This window comes from Andrographis paniculata, unplaced genomic scaffold (assembly GCF_009805555.1).
Source record: "Andrographis paniculata isolate CXL003 unplaced genomic scaffold, ASM980555v1 Contig61END, whole genome shotgun sequence".
NCBI classification, from domain to species: Eukaryota; Viridiplantae; Streptophyta; class Magnoliopsida; order Lamiales; family Acanthaceae; genus Andrographis; species Andrographis paniculata.
This window is the reverse complement of record NW_026137597.1, coordinates 2,944,031-2,960,486: the sequence shown is the minus strand read 5'-3', so window position 1 is coordinate 2,960,486 and position 16,456 is coordinate 2,944,031. Positions and strand designations below refer to the sequence as shown.

General features: G+C 32.7%; 1 protein-coding gene across 1 annotated transcript; it reads right to left on the bottom strand.

Annotated features, from left to right (window-relative positions):
• Positions 1 to 13,698: 13,698 nt before the first annotated feature.
• Positions 13,699 to 16,068, bottom strand: LOC127260348 (ADP-ribosylation factor 1-like). Its single transcript, XM_051288059.1, has 6 exons — positions 15,966 to 16,068; positions 15,825 to 15,863; positions 15,463 to 15,525; positions 14,548 to 14,566; positions 13,964 to 14,011; positions 13,699 to 13,768 (listed from the first exon to the last, which is right to left on the bottom strand). Exons 1-5 carry the CDS (start codon positions 16,066 to 16,068, stop codon positions 13,999 to 14,001), a joined length of 237 nt encoding a protein of 78 aa, XP_051144016.1. The 3' UTR covers positions 13,699 to 13,768; positions 13,964 to 13,998.
• Positions 16,069 to 16,456: the final 388 nt, after the last annotated feature.

Sequence of the window (16,456 nt, the reverse complement as noted above, 5' to 3'; positions counted from 1 at the left end):
TTTTTACAGCCAATTATGTGCATGAATACAACAAGGTGGGCTTTGCTGAGACAAGATGCAAATTTACAGATTGACAGAGGGTTTTCTATGCACGAGATATCTAATGAAACAAAAAAGTTATTTAAATCAAAATATTTACTTATCCTAAACTCTAAACCTAAATTCAACACTGAAAACAAAGGTACTCTTCCGTATATTCATTTTTTTATATAATCTAAAACAGTTACTCTCTTACAATTTAATATATTTATTTCCTATATATTTATAAACACATTATATATATATATATTTTAATTACTATTTTGTGTATTGTTAATTTTATAAATACTTTCATATTCATTATATATATACTTCAATTATTTATAGTTAATATCTTTTATTTGTGTTTGTTTTTTATTTAAAAAACAAAGAAGCTGTGATTCACTCTGCACTTCTTCATAATAATGAAATATAGTTACTTTCACAATAATATCAAATAATATTTAAATCAAAATTTAAATTTAAAAAAAAATATGTTCTTAATAATTTTATCAGAATAATACACTCAAACATATTAAAACATTTTGCTACAACCATCTAATAATTACATAAAATCTAAATACACAGTGTAAACATAAAAACCAATTAATAAGAAAGTAATAAAAGGTATATTCATATCAAGAAAGAGTTGACTCAACTATATACAGATGTATTCATCCCCAAATTAAAGCCGACAAATGTTCACTAAGATGAATGGAGAATATGCTGATCTTATGATTTGATTAGCTAGGAAAACTGCACTCTCCATCTCGGTCTTTGTCGCAAGTACTCTTGCCATGCCGATAGAAACATACATTTTGGTGCGTCCTTTCTTCGTTGGTGAACTAGGAATTGATGCATGTGATTGTTGTGGGGGCTAATTCTTCTTCTGTTGCTGCTCCATGGTTTTCACTTAAATGAGGTTCTGCCTCCACCACTATATCCCTATGGTGACTTTCTGGCCTATGATTTATTACATGGTTATTTTCTTTTTTCTCAGTATTCTCCACACGAGGAATTGCATATTAGAGTCAGGTTGGGGAGGATCGACCACATCAGCAGATTCTAGAAGCAAAATGAATATTATAAATAAGTCTCATCAGCAACATAAGATGTTAAAATAATAAACAAATCCAATATTCATCTTGTGCCATTGTGCTTGATCAACACACGCGAAAGTAAATAAAATATTTAGGATGTCCAATTTGTACAAAGAGCACATGAATCATTTTTCTCAGGGGAATATATTTGAATTTAGAGACAATTCAAATATGTCATTAATAGCAAATTACCTTTAACTTGCATGTGTTGATCAATCCGAAGATCAATATATATGCCCTCTTGCGTAATTGTTGTGCTCTGCATCGGAAAACCCCATTACCATCTGGTGCAAACACATAAAGACAAATTAGTAACAATATCCAAGAATAACACATATACAAAAGCACAGTTTACGGCAATAAATAAATCACAGGCCCTACATTGCCCGATTGTGTTTGCCATCTTGCTCTTTGCCGAATAGCCGAGAGACATGCATTGGCGCATCTTATCGGGAGTCATTCCACAACCATTATCTACGTATATAAGCAAAATAAGATCGAATTAGAGCCACAAGTGCTACGGAGAAACTTAAATTGTGTATTGTTACACAACTAGATCAAACATAATAAGGAACAAAATCATTAAGACTACTCTAAGGTTCTACTCAAGACATACAAAATTTTTACCAAAACATATTCTCTGTTCATCAAGCAAATTTTTTTTCAAATTCTTAGTATGCAATCCCGAAACTCCCCAAGAAAAAATACACTATCCCCCCTAACAATCCTCACATCAAGCTACTATGCAGACATAAAATTTAGACACATATACATCATATATACACACACCTTCAACTGCCGCCATTTTGCTATTAGTACTGTTCTCAAGCACATTGATGCTCACGTATGTCGCCCCATTGCAAACCTGATTACAAAATACGTATGTATATTCATGATAGAGTAATAGATGAAAGAAGGGGCTTTTTGGGAGTTATAAGGGCGTCAAAGGTACCTCATCTAAAGCATTATCGAGAAGTTGTGACGGAGATTGGGGTGCGGTCAGGAGCTCCAGCAGCTGCGCAGGGTTCATCGCTGATGTCAAGAAGGCTAGAATGTCAGGCACTGATTCGATGTTCACCCAGCTGTTGTCTATCCAATCTTTGGAAATCTTGACGTCTTTCCTCTCTACCGACAAATTTTTTCTCACCTGTGGAGAAGTTAGATTCATGAATCAGTTGATAAGAATTAGCGGGTCGAAAAGGCCAACTTATTCAATATGTTGGATTAATTTACCGGGGAAGTAGAGTTGAAGTTTATCGCATCCAATTAGGATGCCTTCCCAACACGATTGATAGATATACATCATAGTTTTTCATCACATTAAAGGTAATTGTTTTAAATCCTTAATCAATTTTATAAAACCTACATTAGAGTAATATTTCATTCATCATCCGCAATATCAATACCTATCTAGCAACCCGTGCACCCATCGTCCAACAATCAATTCCCAATCCCCAGCCAGATTTTCTCAATATTCTTCTGGTCTAATTGTGGTACAAAGATCTCATTTCTCATTATACCTTTGTCTCATCTCTCATATCTCCAACTGAAGCAACAAAAAACAAATAAACTAAAATCAAAAAGCAAATTAATTAGAAATAAAAAATTTTTAAAAAAAAACTCAAAATCAACCACAGTAGTTCTCTTTAACGCAAACCCGAAAAAGCCCTTTATCACATCATAAACTCTAATCTGAACATGAACAATATGGCCACCGGTGAAAAGATACAATAACCCTAATCTCACAAGAGAAGATTTATACAATATATATTCAGTGAAACATTCTAGAAGGTTCAATTTATTTTTATTTAATTAATTATTTTTTTATTTTATTCTAAAGTTTTTTACAATATTTTAAGTAGAATTTTTTTGGTGTGCCGTTGTACCCACCTTGTGCTCACCTATTTTTATAGTAGGGGATGGTTCTAGAAGGTTGTATATGTATATATTATTTATTTATATTTTAAAATTATTCTAGACATTTTTACAATTTTTTATATTAACTGAATTAGTTAATCTTTTACCATTCAATACATATACTATATATTAATAAATACATTTCTTTATGTATTTTATTAATTAATTTATTAAGTTTATTTTGCATATTTTTAATTTTATAAAGATTTTTTATATTTATTTTATATATATTACTTTATTTTTGTATAATTAATATATTTTTGTGTCTGTTTTTTATATTATATAAAAAATTTATGATTCAACGCAAATGTTCATAATAAAAAAAATTATATTAATTACTCTTATAAAATATCACACCAAATATAATTTAAATCAAAATTCAAATAAAAAAAAAACTCGATCTCGATAATTCTATCACAATCACATGAATAGTACTACAGTGCGATCAAATTGCATTTACAAACATAACAAACATATTTTGTCATAGTCTTCTTTCCTATATCCACATAAAAGTAGCATTTGCAAAATTGAGTCATAACTACATAAAATCTAAGGATTTGTTCTTCCAAAAAAAATTTTCAAACATGATTCTCAACATGTAAAATATATATATTTTATATTTTCACAAACATCAACGTTCAACATATAATATTATTTTTATATTACTTATACAATTTTCTATATCCCGCTTAAAAATAATATTTCAAATCAAAACACAAAACAAACAAAACCTAAGTACACACTATAAGTATAATAAACCAATTAAATAAAAAAGTAGTATTATGCAGCCCAAAAAAATAACTCAAAATTATGTGCAGTAGCATAGAGCATACAATAATACCACTATAAATGAAAAGAAAAAAGAGAGAAAAAGAATTTTAAATCAAAGGTTTTTGAGCAATGATAAGTTGTTTTACTGCTTCTCATTGAAATAAAACAAGTTTTCAAAGAAAAAAAAAATGCCAGAAATATTTGCACATATTCTCAATCATTGCCTTTAACACTTGTTCGACTTATCAATTCACTTATTTTTATAGAGTTACGATGATGGTTCTTGAATATTGAATACATATGATTTTTATTTATTTATTTATATTTTCAATTTATTCTAGATGGTCATTTTTTCAAAATAGATAGAGGGTGTTTGCAAAATAGTTTTTCAAATAGCTTTTACTAATTTGAAGAACTTTAGGTTGTTTAATGAGTCAAAACAATTAATTCAACTATTTGTTAAATTAATTCAAAGATCGGGATTATGCAAAAACAAATTTAAATGATTTGTATGATCAAAAGAAAAACAGATTGATACACCGTGTGTATACTATTACATTCTACAAGACCAATGCATACAATCTTATAATTCTAATAGACACGACCTCTCAACACAATTTTAAATTTGAATTCTAAATAGACATAACTACCTAGGAAATTAATGGAATAAATAATGAAAAATTATAATATATAACTAATTATATAATCAACCAAATACATAATCAGAATTACTCCGAACAGCCACATTCTTGCATTTTGTTGTAGTAAGAAATACATAATGTGGCTACATTAGTTGCTTTCCATGCATGTTTCACCAATTGACTATTGTTTCATATTCTTATAACAAATTCCTGTCTTTAAAAATCCCAATTTTGACAAAAAAAGCATAATGTGGATGGCTGCATTAGCTTATTTCCATGTTTTGCTAATTGGCCTTTTAAAATTCTTATAACAAAAATCTGTTTTCAAACTGTGTTTTTGTCAATGCCATGTGCTTGCGTTATGCCATAACCAAAACATAAAAACATAATGCGGATGCATCATGCATGCATTATAAACGATTGGCTGCATTAGTTACTTTTGTAGTTATGCTAGTGTCCGCTTAATTCAATATTTTTATAGTACAATATGGCAAAAAATGCATCAGCACTGTGACTCGATGGCCCTGGTTGACGTCAACATATTGTAGTCGCTAACATTTATTATGTCTAGGATGTTGGTTAGTCAATATCATATTTTGCCACATTTGTTATTCATAATTAAAATCACAGTTGGAAATAAGTCTTTGCTTTGGTAGTGCTATGAATGATATCCAGAACGGTAATATTCCATCACTACAAAAAAAATAGTATATTTGTAACGAAATTTTGTTCCTAAAGATCACGTAGCTAACGTAATTCCATAATTAATTTCGTCTCTAATATCATTAGTAACGGAAAAAGTAAATTTAAAAACGAAAAAATCTCGTTACAAAAATGATATTTTCTTGTAGTGCATTGAAACCTGCTAATTAGCGATATTTTGCTAAAGATATGGTTAATTTCACTAATAAAAATTCACGTCTTCGATTCTTATCATACTGTGAGGTGCTGTGTTTGACTCTAAAGTAGGTTAGAAGACAAGTGGTAATGATTTCTCTGCTTCAATTCCCTGCAGTCGAGATTTCCGGTAACAGACCAAGTCAGGACGGCAAATGAGAGGCAACCAGTGTACGACAAGTCCTATGTCTGTTGTAACCAGAGGATACAGGCCCAACAGCCCCAAGATCTAAGGAATCTTGTAGAGGTACCGGAGCAGGAATAATCTCAGTATTATGTGTCTGCAGCGCAGCCTATGAAAAAATGTATATATAGCAATGTTAATAATTGAGCAATTCCTTAAAAAAACTCTATCTTATTTTCCAAAATCAATTTAAGCTGCTTCAAACTTTCATTGGCGTCATAACTTTTATGCAGTCGAATCAATAACAATATGTGTTATAGTATAATAACTTTTTTTTCTTTGAATGTAATTGTTTAGAAGACAAAATACAAGTCTATAGAATATGGGATGAGATCCTCAGCCCGGTGCAATTTTGTCCTCCCCCGTATCAATTAAATGGTGACAAGTGTTATTTATTTTAATTTAACATTAAATCTTCTAGTTTTTTTATTTTATTTTTTCCTTTTCTCCGTATTTTAATTATTCTTTCTCTATTATTGTTAATATTTTTTATTAAATATTTATTTTTAATTTATTATATTATAATTAAAAATCAATTTTACATTAAACATCTATTTATATTCCATCGTATCACTGTTCAAATTCAAAAAAATTTCAATTTAAATCTCAAACACAAAAATCCAAATCCGCCAAACAAAGACAGATATTTTGAAAATGGTGTGCGGCTAATAGTGTTGTAATATAATATTATATTAACAATATATATAATATTTTTTCTTTTTATAATTTAAAGTAAAAGTATTTCATGTTAAATAAAAGTTTGTATGTTTTTATTTTATTTTATTTTAAATACATGTCAATATTAAATATTAGGTTAATATACTATTTTCATACGAAAAGTAAAATAAAAAAGTTCAATTTTCAAATCAAAACCAAATAAATCGTAAGATTTTTTTCTTTTATCATTCAAATTAACGTGCATATATATTATGATTTTAAAATTTTGGAAATATATATATAATGATATAATTAATATGTATTTAATATATTTATATATCTAGTTTAATTATACTAAAAATAACAATTTAAAATATTGTATGTATTGAGAGTTTGATTGTTTTGATTTTAAAGTGGGTTTTTATTTGAATTTGATTTAAATAATATTTAATACTATATAATAATTTCATTAGATAAAATAATATACTTTTATTGGAATTGCGCGGATTGTGATATAGTTTTTTACTTAAATTAAAAAACATGCACAATTAAAATATAATAATTATAAAATAATTAAAGTAATATATCATCAATATAATAAATATTTATTAAATAAAATATATAAAATACAATCAATAAAATAATTAAAAATTACATAAAGAAATCACTACAAAAAAATAATATATTTGTAATGGAATTCCGTCCCTAAAGTTCACGTAGCTAACGTAATTCTATTACTAATTTCGTCTTTAATGTCATTAGTAACGGAAAAAGTAGATTTAGAGACAAAAAAGTTTTGTTACAAAATTGATTTTTTCTTGTAGTGAATCTATTTAATGATATAAATATAGTAAGTTACAGTAGAGTAACTAAATGCTTTAATAATAATTAAAAAAATAAAATATAGTCTAGAACTTTTACGAAGCACAAAAAAGTTCACTCAAACTTGTCTAAAGATTTTAGATATATTCGGAAATTCTTCTAGAAGATTGTAGAACACCATAGACTAATTAGGAACACCTAGAATAATCTAGATTCTGGTAGAGTTTTGATCTATGAAAGAACCTCCACCTTATAAAGGAATCTTTCTAGAAGGTTGTAGAATACAATAGACTCTTTGGCCTATAAAACAACCTCCGCCCCGTATCATCCAAGCATTTGCAAGTTTATGCTTTTATGAGTGCTTAGGAAAGGATTTACATAAACACATCAAGACTTTGATTACGGTTTATTTGTGGTTACGGCTTTTTGATTGGTTCTGATTCCGTTGTAGGTGGGTTCTAAGCTTGATTTATTTTGAATTTTCTCATCTTCGGATGATTTTAATTTTTTTTATATTTAATTTTAATTTTTCATATTTAATTGATTTGAATTTGTTTGTTTGTTTTGATTGCTTCAGTGGGAGGGATTAGATTAGACAAGAGAGGCGGTATGAGGTCAAGGCAGCAGATTTGGGAACAGAAGAAGAGTGGGAGGTAGGAGTTGGCATTGATATGTGATATTAGTTCATGTGTCTGATCATATATTTAATTTATTAATATCAACTTAACAAGGATGACCTTGAAAAAAACCATCGAATATCTTATTTGTTTCAAATGGAGACAAATCCCAATGAAGGAAAAGTACGAGGAGATCCGAGAGCACATTGTGGCATGCCCCTTCCTCTGTGAAGCCGGTCGAGAGTGGAAACCAGATATATACATAAAGCAAGATCACAGTCGGTTCTGGAAAATCGAGAAGCCCAACATTCCCCAAATGTTCCCCGGTGGAATGAGGTTGGCATTCAATACTTTAGTCTTTGTGTTCAACTTGTTGGAAAATATTTTGGTGAAATATGAGATACGGCTAAATCCGAAAATACAAAATCAATAGATGCGAAATTAAATTCGAGCCTCGCGTAGCACGCGATTTCTTTGAAGCGAATTCAGCCTTCCACCAATCGCCTCCTAGGATAGAACGAATTGTGAACGGAATAACAGATTCCGCAAACGGAATTAGAATGGAAGAGAAATTTTCAGAATAAATTTTTAGAATTGATATTCCGTCTTCCATCCCAAAAAGGGAGGAAAATATAATATATATATATTATATTCCAACTTATTTTGTAGTTCATCACGTATAGAGAAGAGAAAAAAACCGTCCACGTCTACTGCACCAACAAACTATTTATTTGATTATTTATTTATTTATTTTCTAAATAAAATAAATCAATCAAATAAACTGTGGGACAAATAATTTATTCCTCTTTCACCTATTTAATTAAATACCCAACAATTCCCCACATGAAAGAGGAAAACGATCACTTGATGAAAAAAAGAAAGATGAATTCTTCATAGGATAAGTAGGATTTCCCTTGAACTTTCCCTTAAACAATTGCCTAGTGGACACGTTGTCCTTGAACTGTTCAATTTCTTAGTAAGTGGACTACATACCAACACAGAATTTGTGGGTCTAATTCGGTTCTCATTGTTTGGTCCGTTTTGGCCATGGAACCCGTCCTGGTTGTGCGAGAGTTTCTAAAGAACTGAGCCTGGACAGTTCTCCTTTGAAGCCGCCTCACTTCTCTCTCACATAGGTGATCTCTCTACTCTGTTACTATTAGTTAACAGAAATGGGTTGAGGCTTTTATCCCCACATAAGTCTTATAGATACGTTGTCCCATTGAACCTAGTTCTTGGGATCTCCAATATTTCTAGGTTGGGTTTTCCTTTATAAAACTTTTTTCTCAGCAGGTTTGAGCTACATTCCTTTAGTCAGTTTGTAAACTGCATCACGGTTTAACCATTTGGTTGGCGGATTCGCTAGGTTATCTTTTGACGCAACATGGTCTATCGCAATAACCTTAGTTGTGTTCAGTTATCTTATTGAATTGCATCGACGACGAATGTGTCGACTCTTTCCATTGTACATTGTACTTTCTGCTCTGCCGATAACAGATTTACTATCGTAGTAAAGGGTTATGGCAAACACAAGTTTGTCTCATTCTCGAATGTTTTCAAAAGAGTGAAGAATCCATTTCGCCTCTTCTCTAACATCTCCCACAGCTACTTAGCCACCGGTGGTATAGAGAGTTGCCTAAGCCATTCAATATATAATTTTTTTGTACATCAAATCTGAGTGTTTCATGACTTTCAAAATTTGTGTTTTTGTTTTGTTCTTCCGAGGTCGTTCCGGCACAACAGGTGCAACCTTCATTAGCCAATCTGTCCATTCAGCGTGGTCAGATAAAACAATATATTCTACTGCCATATTTTAAAATTCAGCCCAGTGAATTTTTCTGGCTTCTTGGTTGACGCAGCAACAGGCTGCGTTATATGGTCCGCAACAGCAATAGGTTGTATACCAAGTCATCTTGTAGCTGTCTGGCAGACGCAACGAGACCCTGCGCAGGTTCCGCAACATATGCTGCGGACGAGGCAGAAACAACAGGCTGTTTCACACGGGTATCAACAAGATCCCATTTTTTTTCTCCCGCCAATAGGCTAGTTGGAGGAGGCAACAACAGGTTGCGCTCCCTCAATCGCGGCCTTGAAGACCTTGTTCATACGCTGCCGGCGCAGCCTTTTTGGCAGAAGCCCTCTAGGCTGCCTCACTGTTTGGACGGGGTGGTTGAGGTCATGGAATATAGAGAACATGAGTGTGAAATGTTGGAGTTAACCTCCTCGTCTTCTTCCCCAATTGTGCCAATCTGAATATCATTTATTCAGATGTATGTCACTTCCACCACGGCTGTCCGGATTAGCGGCGGATTTCGGGAATTTCGAGTCATCTCATATTCCACCCGATTCACTTCAAGATTGTTGGAAAATATTTTGGTGAAATTTGAGATACGGCTAAATCCGAAAATACAAAATCAAATAGATGCGAAATGAAATTCGAGCCTCGCGTAGCACGCGATTTCTTTGAAGCGAATTCGGCCTTCCACCGATCGCCTCCCAGGATATAACGAATTGTGAACGGAATAATTCCGCAAATCGAATTAGAATGGAAGATAAATTTTCAGAATAAATTTTTAGAATTGATATTCCGTCTTCCATCCCAAAAAGGGAGGAATATTATATTTGGGACAAATAATTTATTTCTCTTTCACGTATTTAATTAAATACCCAACACAACTTTCCCCATATACCCAAAATGTATGCTCCATGAAAATCGTCTGGTTATATTCTTGAGCTAAGAATTGGTAATCCTTTCAGTTAAGATCAATTACAACAAACAATTTATGCATTGTTTCTATCTATTAAATGTCAATGTTTGCAGGTTGGCCTTGAAACAACATGTAACGATATCTATGTGACCGGCTCAAAGAAAGATCAGCGAATTCATATGTCTGGCAACTATATTTTCGAAGATGCAAACGCAGCGTGGCTTGCCCAAATTATGGACAGTGGCTGCAGCAACTCGCCATCTCTTGCAGACACCGGAAGCCTGAACAGTGTCTCTGATCTCTGAAGTTCAACAGAGTAAAGATGAACACTAGGATATCTATTGCGAAAAAGTATGAGGAGATCCTAGAGCACATTGTGGCATGCCCCTTAATCTGTGAAGCGGGTCGAGAGTGGAAACCAGATATATACATAAAGCAAGATCACAGTATGTTTTGGGAAATCAGCAAGCCCAATATTCCCCAAACGCCTCTTGGGTGGCATTCATTACTTTAGTTTTGTGTACAACTTTCCCCAATTGACCCTAAATGTATGTTCCATGACCATTGGTTGGTAATATTTTTGAGTCAAGAATAGCTAATCCTTTCAATTAAGTTCAATTTCAGCCAACAATTTATGCATTTTTGCAATTTTGTTCAATGTATACCAAGTAAATTTTACAATACTCATTTTCCAATTCGCAACCCATCTCTTAAATTGGTGGAATACATTGAGTTATAATCTATATATAATACATTCTCTGAGTATATGAGAATCATATCTCCTTCTACTTTTTTATTTAATTGTTACATATATCATGCATACAATGTGTATGTAGATTTATGCCCTTATGAGTCAACTTTGTGAATGCTTTTCTGCGTGCGGATATGTAGAAGAAAGAAGCCTTTAATTTGGTTAAATGTGTTATATATGTTTGAGTGTGTGGAATTAATTTATAGCAGCAATAGTATAATGTTTCAACTTTTTTGAATGAATGCCTTAAAAGTTATAAATCCTAATATATACTGAGTGGTTGTGTACCCTAGAACTAACAAGATTGCCCAAACCACACAACATAATCATACTGCGTTTTCGTATTTGCTTTACATCTGTTAACACTAATTTTAAATTCCATTCGTTTTTACAGCTACAAGGGTTCTGTTTTGGTTTTGTGGAACTTTAATAATTCAGCTACATTGAAAAACCGCAGTTTTGACATGCCATATATTTCTTCGGAGTCGAAAAAACATAATTTGGCTGCATTAGTTAGTTAGTTTCCATGTTTTTCCAATTGCATGTTTCAATATATGATCACAGAAAACTGCAGTTTCGACAATGCTACCTGGTTGTGTTTTGTTGGGGTAAAAAAATATTATGTGGTTGAGTTGGTTAGTTTCCATGTTTTGCCAATTGGCATTTTCAAATTCTAATAACGAATTCCTGTTTTCAAACCGTGCTTTTGACAATGCGAAGTGCTTGCGCTTTTCTGGAACCAAAACATAAAAACATAATGTTGATGCATTATAAATGATTGGTTTCATTAGTTACTTTTGTCGTCCTGCTAGCTACTTTATTCTTAATGCAATGTCTTTCCATGTAGTGTGGAGATTTTGTCATTCCTTTCAATGGCTTGGAGAGTTTTCATAGTCATGGAAGAAAAATAATTTTATCTCATTAAACAAATCCAATGATACAGTCTAAAATATACTACAATGGAATCTATGAAATAAGTAAATACTATATTTACTAAAAATACAAGGATATGTAAAAGTATTAATTTAGCCAAATATAAAGGCACTAATTGTGTCTAATACGTAGCACAATATGAAAAAATGCATCAACACTGTGTCTTGACGGCTCTGGCTGACGTCAACATATTGTAGTCACTAATATTTATAGTCACTACCAAAAAAACTGTTTTCTATTACGGCCGGAAAATCGTAACAAAAAGCCATATTTCGTGCAATTTGCGTATTTGCTACGCCTTTGTTACGACTTTTTTCCGTAATGTGTACTCGCGTAACGAATGTTTTTTGCCACGCCACTTTTCGTAACTATTACGATCGGTCAACGCTCCCTGAAGTATGGTATTTGTTACGATGTTTGTTACGAATTTTCTCTCGTAACGAAAGGTAGATCCTTCCGCGCGTGTGGCAGGACTTTTAGTTACGGTATTTGTTACGGAAGTTCCTCGCGTTACAAGTGTTTTCCATTGACCGGTTGTCAGAACTTGGTTTTTGTTACGACTATTTGTAACGGCATTGAACGCCGTAAAAAAAATATTACCTACTTATAGTCACGAAACCGTCTGTAACAACAAATATCCAAAGACCACTTTTTGTAACGATTTTCTGGCCTTTTGTTACGGAAAAATAGCGTATTGTGAAAAACAGGGGGTACGCTGCAATTGAAATTGTTCGTAACAAATGGACCTGCTGTGATGCGTATGATACGAAAATAAATTACGAATACAAAGATTGCTATAAACATCATCATCATTACGCCCCGCGCAAACATTAATTCATATTAAAATCTGAATTCCATACCTACCAACAAAGTAAAGCAACCCATAGAACAAGCCTACTAGTATCTACACATCAACAACCTGTTCCGCAAAACGTGCTTAACAGTTCAAACACAAGTAAACAACGCAATAAGCAAATACGGTTATCCATCAATCCCATTAGGCACATTTTTCACCATACGAATTCAAACCACAAAGGTCTACGCATCAATTCCAGACATAGTTCAACAAAAACTCAACACAATCCATCCAAAGACAGGTTCGACATTCAATCCATATGACAAACGGGGCAATTAACATGGGTGTATCGGTACCAACATTTCAAGCCCGGCGCATGAGCTGCAATTGCCAACACAGAGATTACTTTAAGTCATACTTCTTATAAATTTCGGAAGGCAATACAAGAAAGGTATTAAAGTAGATCCTTACGTCCTTGTAGTTCCACTCAATAGGATCTTCACCAACGACATCGCGAAGGGTAGTCGCCCCAGCAATGGTCGGCAAAATAAGGGGTGTGTCCGGGACTGAGGCGGATGTCACGAAGACCTTGACCAGGAAAAGTGTGTCACCTACAGCATCCACAAGTGCAATTTTTGAGTATATTGAGCCATAGATATCAACAGACGTTCAAAATGTATGTATAAAATGCCATAACACAGACATTAGAAGTGTAAAGCTTTGCAACTAGAACAATACGAGTATGTATATTCAGACATGTCGTACAATACATGGTATTATATCCATGAATTAGGTACCAAAGCACATTATGTATCCATGAATTACCAGTCTAGGCCCTCAAAGAGGCCATCTCCCTTTATGGCGGAAGTTTTGAAGATAGACCATTACCGATTCTTAATTTTGTGAAACTCTAAGGCCTCAGTTATCGAAGCATCATCCATTGCTCCAGGAAGATCCTGTAAGTCAGATAATGTTAAGCCATAAGAGAGTACACTTATCTAACTTGTGAGTGGATTAACAAGCAACTTCAACCGACACACAGAGTTAACAAGTATGCAAATGCATCAAGAAATTTATGCTTATCGTATGTAAATTAAGTGCAATGTTAATGTTTATATATATATAGCAGAAAGAATGGTATAAAATTCCACCTGCTTGTTAGCAAACAAGAGGACAACGGCGCCTTTTAGCTCTTCCTCCTGGCAAGGGACCAATGTAATTCCATATAAGAAAGAGGAAAGTACAGTCAATCATTAACAAAGATCATCAACAGTTTAAACAAACAGTGAACTTGATGTTGTCAAGCACCACATAAAGTATTAAAAAATATACAAAAGAAAAAAGTTAAAATTTTTCTAAAAAAATAATAACAATAAAAGCAATTCCTACCTGAAAACAGAATATTATTTTGACAATTTCACCTGGGTAAACTATTTATCCATGGCAGTAATTAACTAAATCTATCAATTCTTAGATACAGAATAAAAAATAAAACATTCTATTGAAAAGTAAAAAAGTATGAAAAAAAATCATTAGAGAGAGATTTTAACATGGATTTAGAACGAAGAAATGTCATTACTGCACAAATCCAATAGGCAATATTAGACAAGGTACAGACACATGTCAGTATTGTGTGATTGAAAAGAGAACCATTAAATTGGACAAATTAACTAAATAGACGATAGAAATAAAAATCACAAGTAATTACTTGGAACTTTTTTGAGTAATTAGTTACCTGATACTGGTCTGCCCACCTACCACAACAAGGAAAACCACCAATGTTACGAATAAAAAACTTCAAAATGACTTCTTAGAAATGGTTGGAAGAGAAACTACTAAGTAATCACAAAACCACTTAGCATAAAGTTATTTTCTTGAATGTTATTTTATGACTTCCACAGGTTAAAGTTATAACTGTGTTTTGTAGTTGCATTAAGCTTAATGGCCTAGATGCCTAATTATACTCTAGAATCACGACCCACCCTCATAAGCAAATCGTATGTCTATAAAGTAAATCATAACTTATAAAATCCTTCGGCTCCTTGATGGAAAGAATGAAAAAGAAAAAATAAGGAAGCAAGTTTAAAACATTTACATTCCAATCATTTAGCTCATGAGACACGCCGAAACTGCAAGTATAACAAAACAATATTCCTCCCTCATTGGTGAAGTGATTATATATATATTTAAAAAAAAAATATATCTTAGGCTAACTAGAAGGATAATGTTGACTTGTAGTCTACATTCTCTAAGATAAACCTACAATTATCTTTTATAATGTATGGCAGCATTTGAAACCATAGCCAGTGGCAACATTTAATAGCTGATAGTTGTTACAAATTCATTCCACTGTGTATTAATGTGAATAGTTCATCCATGGACATCATTTGTTTTCATGCTCTGGAGCTCTAATGAGAGTGAAAACCTAAAGCCAAGAAGTCCTCAACTTCTTCTTTTCATAATTTCAACATAAATCACCAAGGGCGACACATGACACAGTCAATAACAACCAAACTCAGAAATTAAAAATTAAAATGATGAACCCCATATGAAAATAAACAAATTCACGAGTCCAAGTCAAACAGCAAGGATCCTGAAAGCCAAAAAACTTTGAAAACAATCCCAATTCTATTAAGGATGATAAACTCACCTAAATCCCAAACTTGGAACTTTATGTTGTTATATTGCACTGTTTCCACATTGAACCCAATAGCTGTAAAATGAAAAAGACATCTACTCATTAATCAAGTAAAGCAAAGTTTCCCTAATCATATTTTCAGACTACACATTTCGCATATCACCATTTGTCATATTAAATTCTGCCTATGAAATAGATGCAGCAAATTAATGAACTCAAGAAAGCAACCAAAACAAGCTCAAGAGAAGAGAATAACATAAAACAATTAGAAACAACGCAAAATATCCAAAAATTAGCGCGTTAAATGTCAGTCAACCCACATTCATAGAATAACAGTATCGAATTGCTTAAAGTGAGGATAACAAGGTAAGTACTTGGAATAGTAGACATTACTTCGCCCATCTGAAGTCGATCTGCAAAAACCAATAGCTATAGAGAATTAATTAAAAGTCATCACCACGGCAAGTAGGCAACCACAACAACATGAATCGTATGAAGCGAAAAATGAGGCATACAAAGAATGGTGGTCTTTCCGGCATTGTCGAGGCCCAACACAAGAATCCGACCTTCCTTGTTCCCGAAGAGTGAAGAAAACAGCCTCGTGAAAACAATTCCCATCTCACCCTCAATCAATTTGAGAGTGAATACGATGAATTGAATCTAACTATGTTATAATATATAAAATAAACAAATAAAGGATCTGATCTGATCCAGGCAAAGTATCAGCACCTCTTACCCTCCCTTTCCTGCACAAATTTGAAATAAAAGACGATGACTCACTGTAACTGGAACAATGAGTATAATTGTAATGCAAAAATGAAGCTGATTGGCATTGTGACGAAATACCTGTAGATGACAGTGAGCCAGGCTGGGTGCATCTCAGCTGTCAGCCCCGCGGCTGTGCGCGTTGTTATCTTTCCCAGTCATGATACAATATACTCTCATTATAAATAATTTTATACTCCAGCCATGTATTATTTTATCATTTTTATACTCTCATCACCCA

Excerpts from the sequence above, each read along its gene's own strand:
- LOC127260348 (XM_051288059.1), bottom strand. The coding sequence starts at position 16,068 with ATGGGAATTGTTTTCACGAGGCTGTTTTCTTCACTCTTCGGGAACAAG. Across the intron at positions 15,864-15,965 it reads CGGAAAGACCACCATTCTTT|ATCGACTTCAGATGGGCGAA; the intron begins GTATGCCTCATT and ends TGGTTTTTGCAG. Across the intron at positions 15,526-15,824 it reads AGTAATGTCTACTATTCCAA|CTATTGGGTTCAATGTGGAA; the intron begins GTACTTACCTTG and ends TTCATTTTACAG.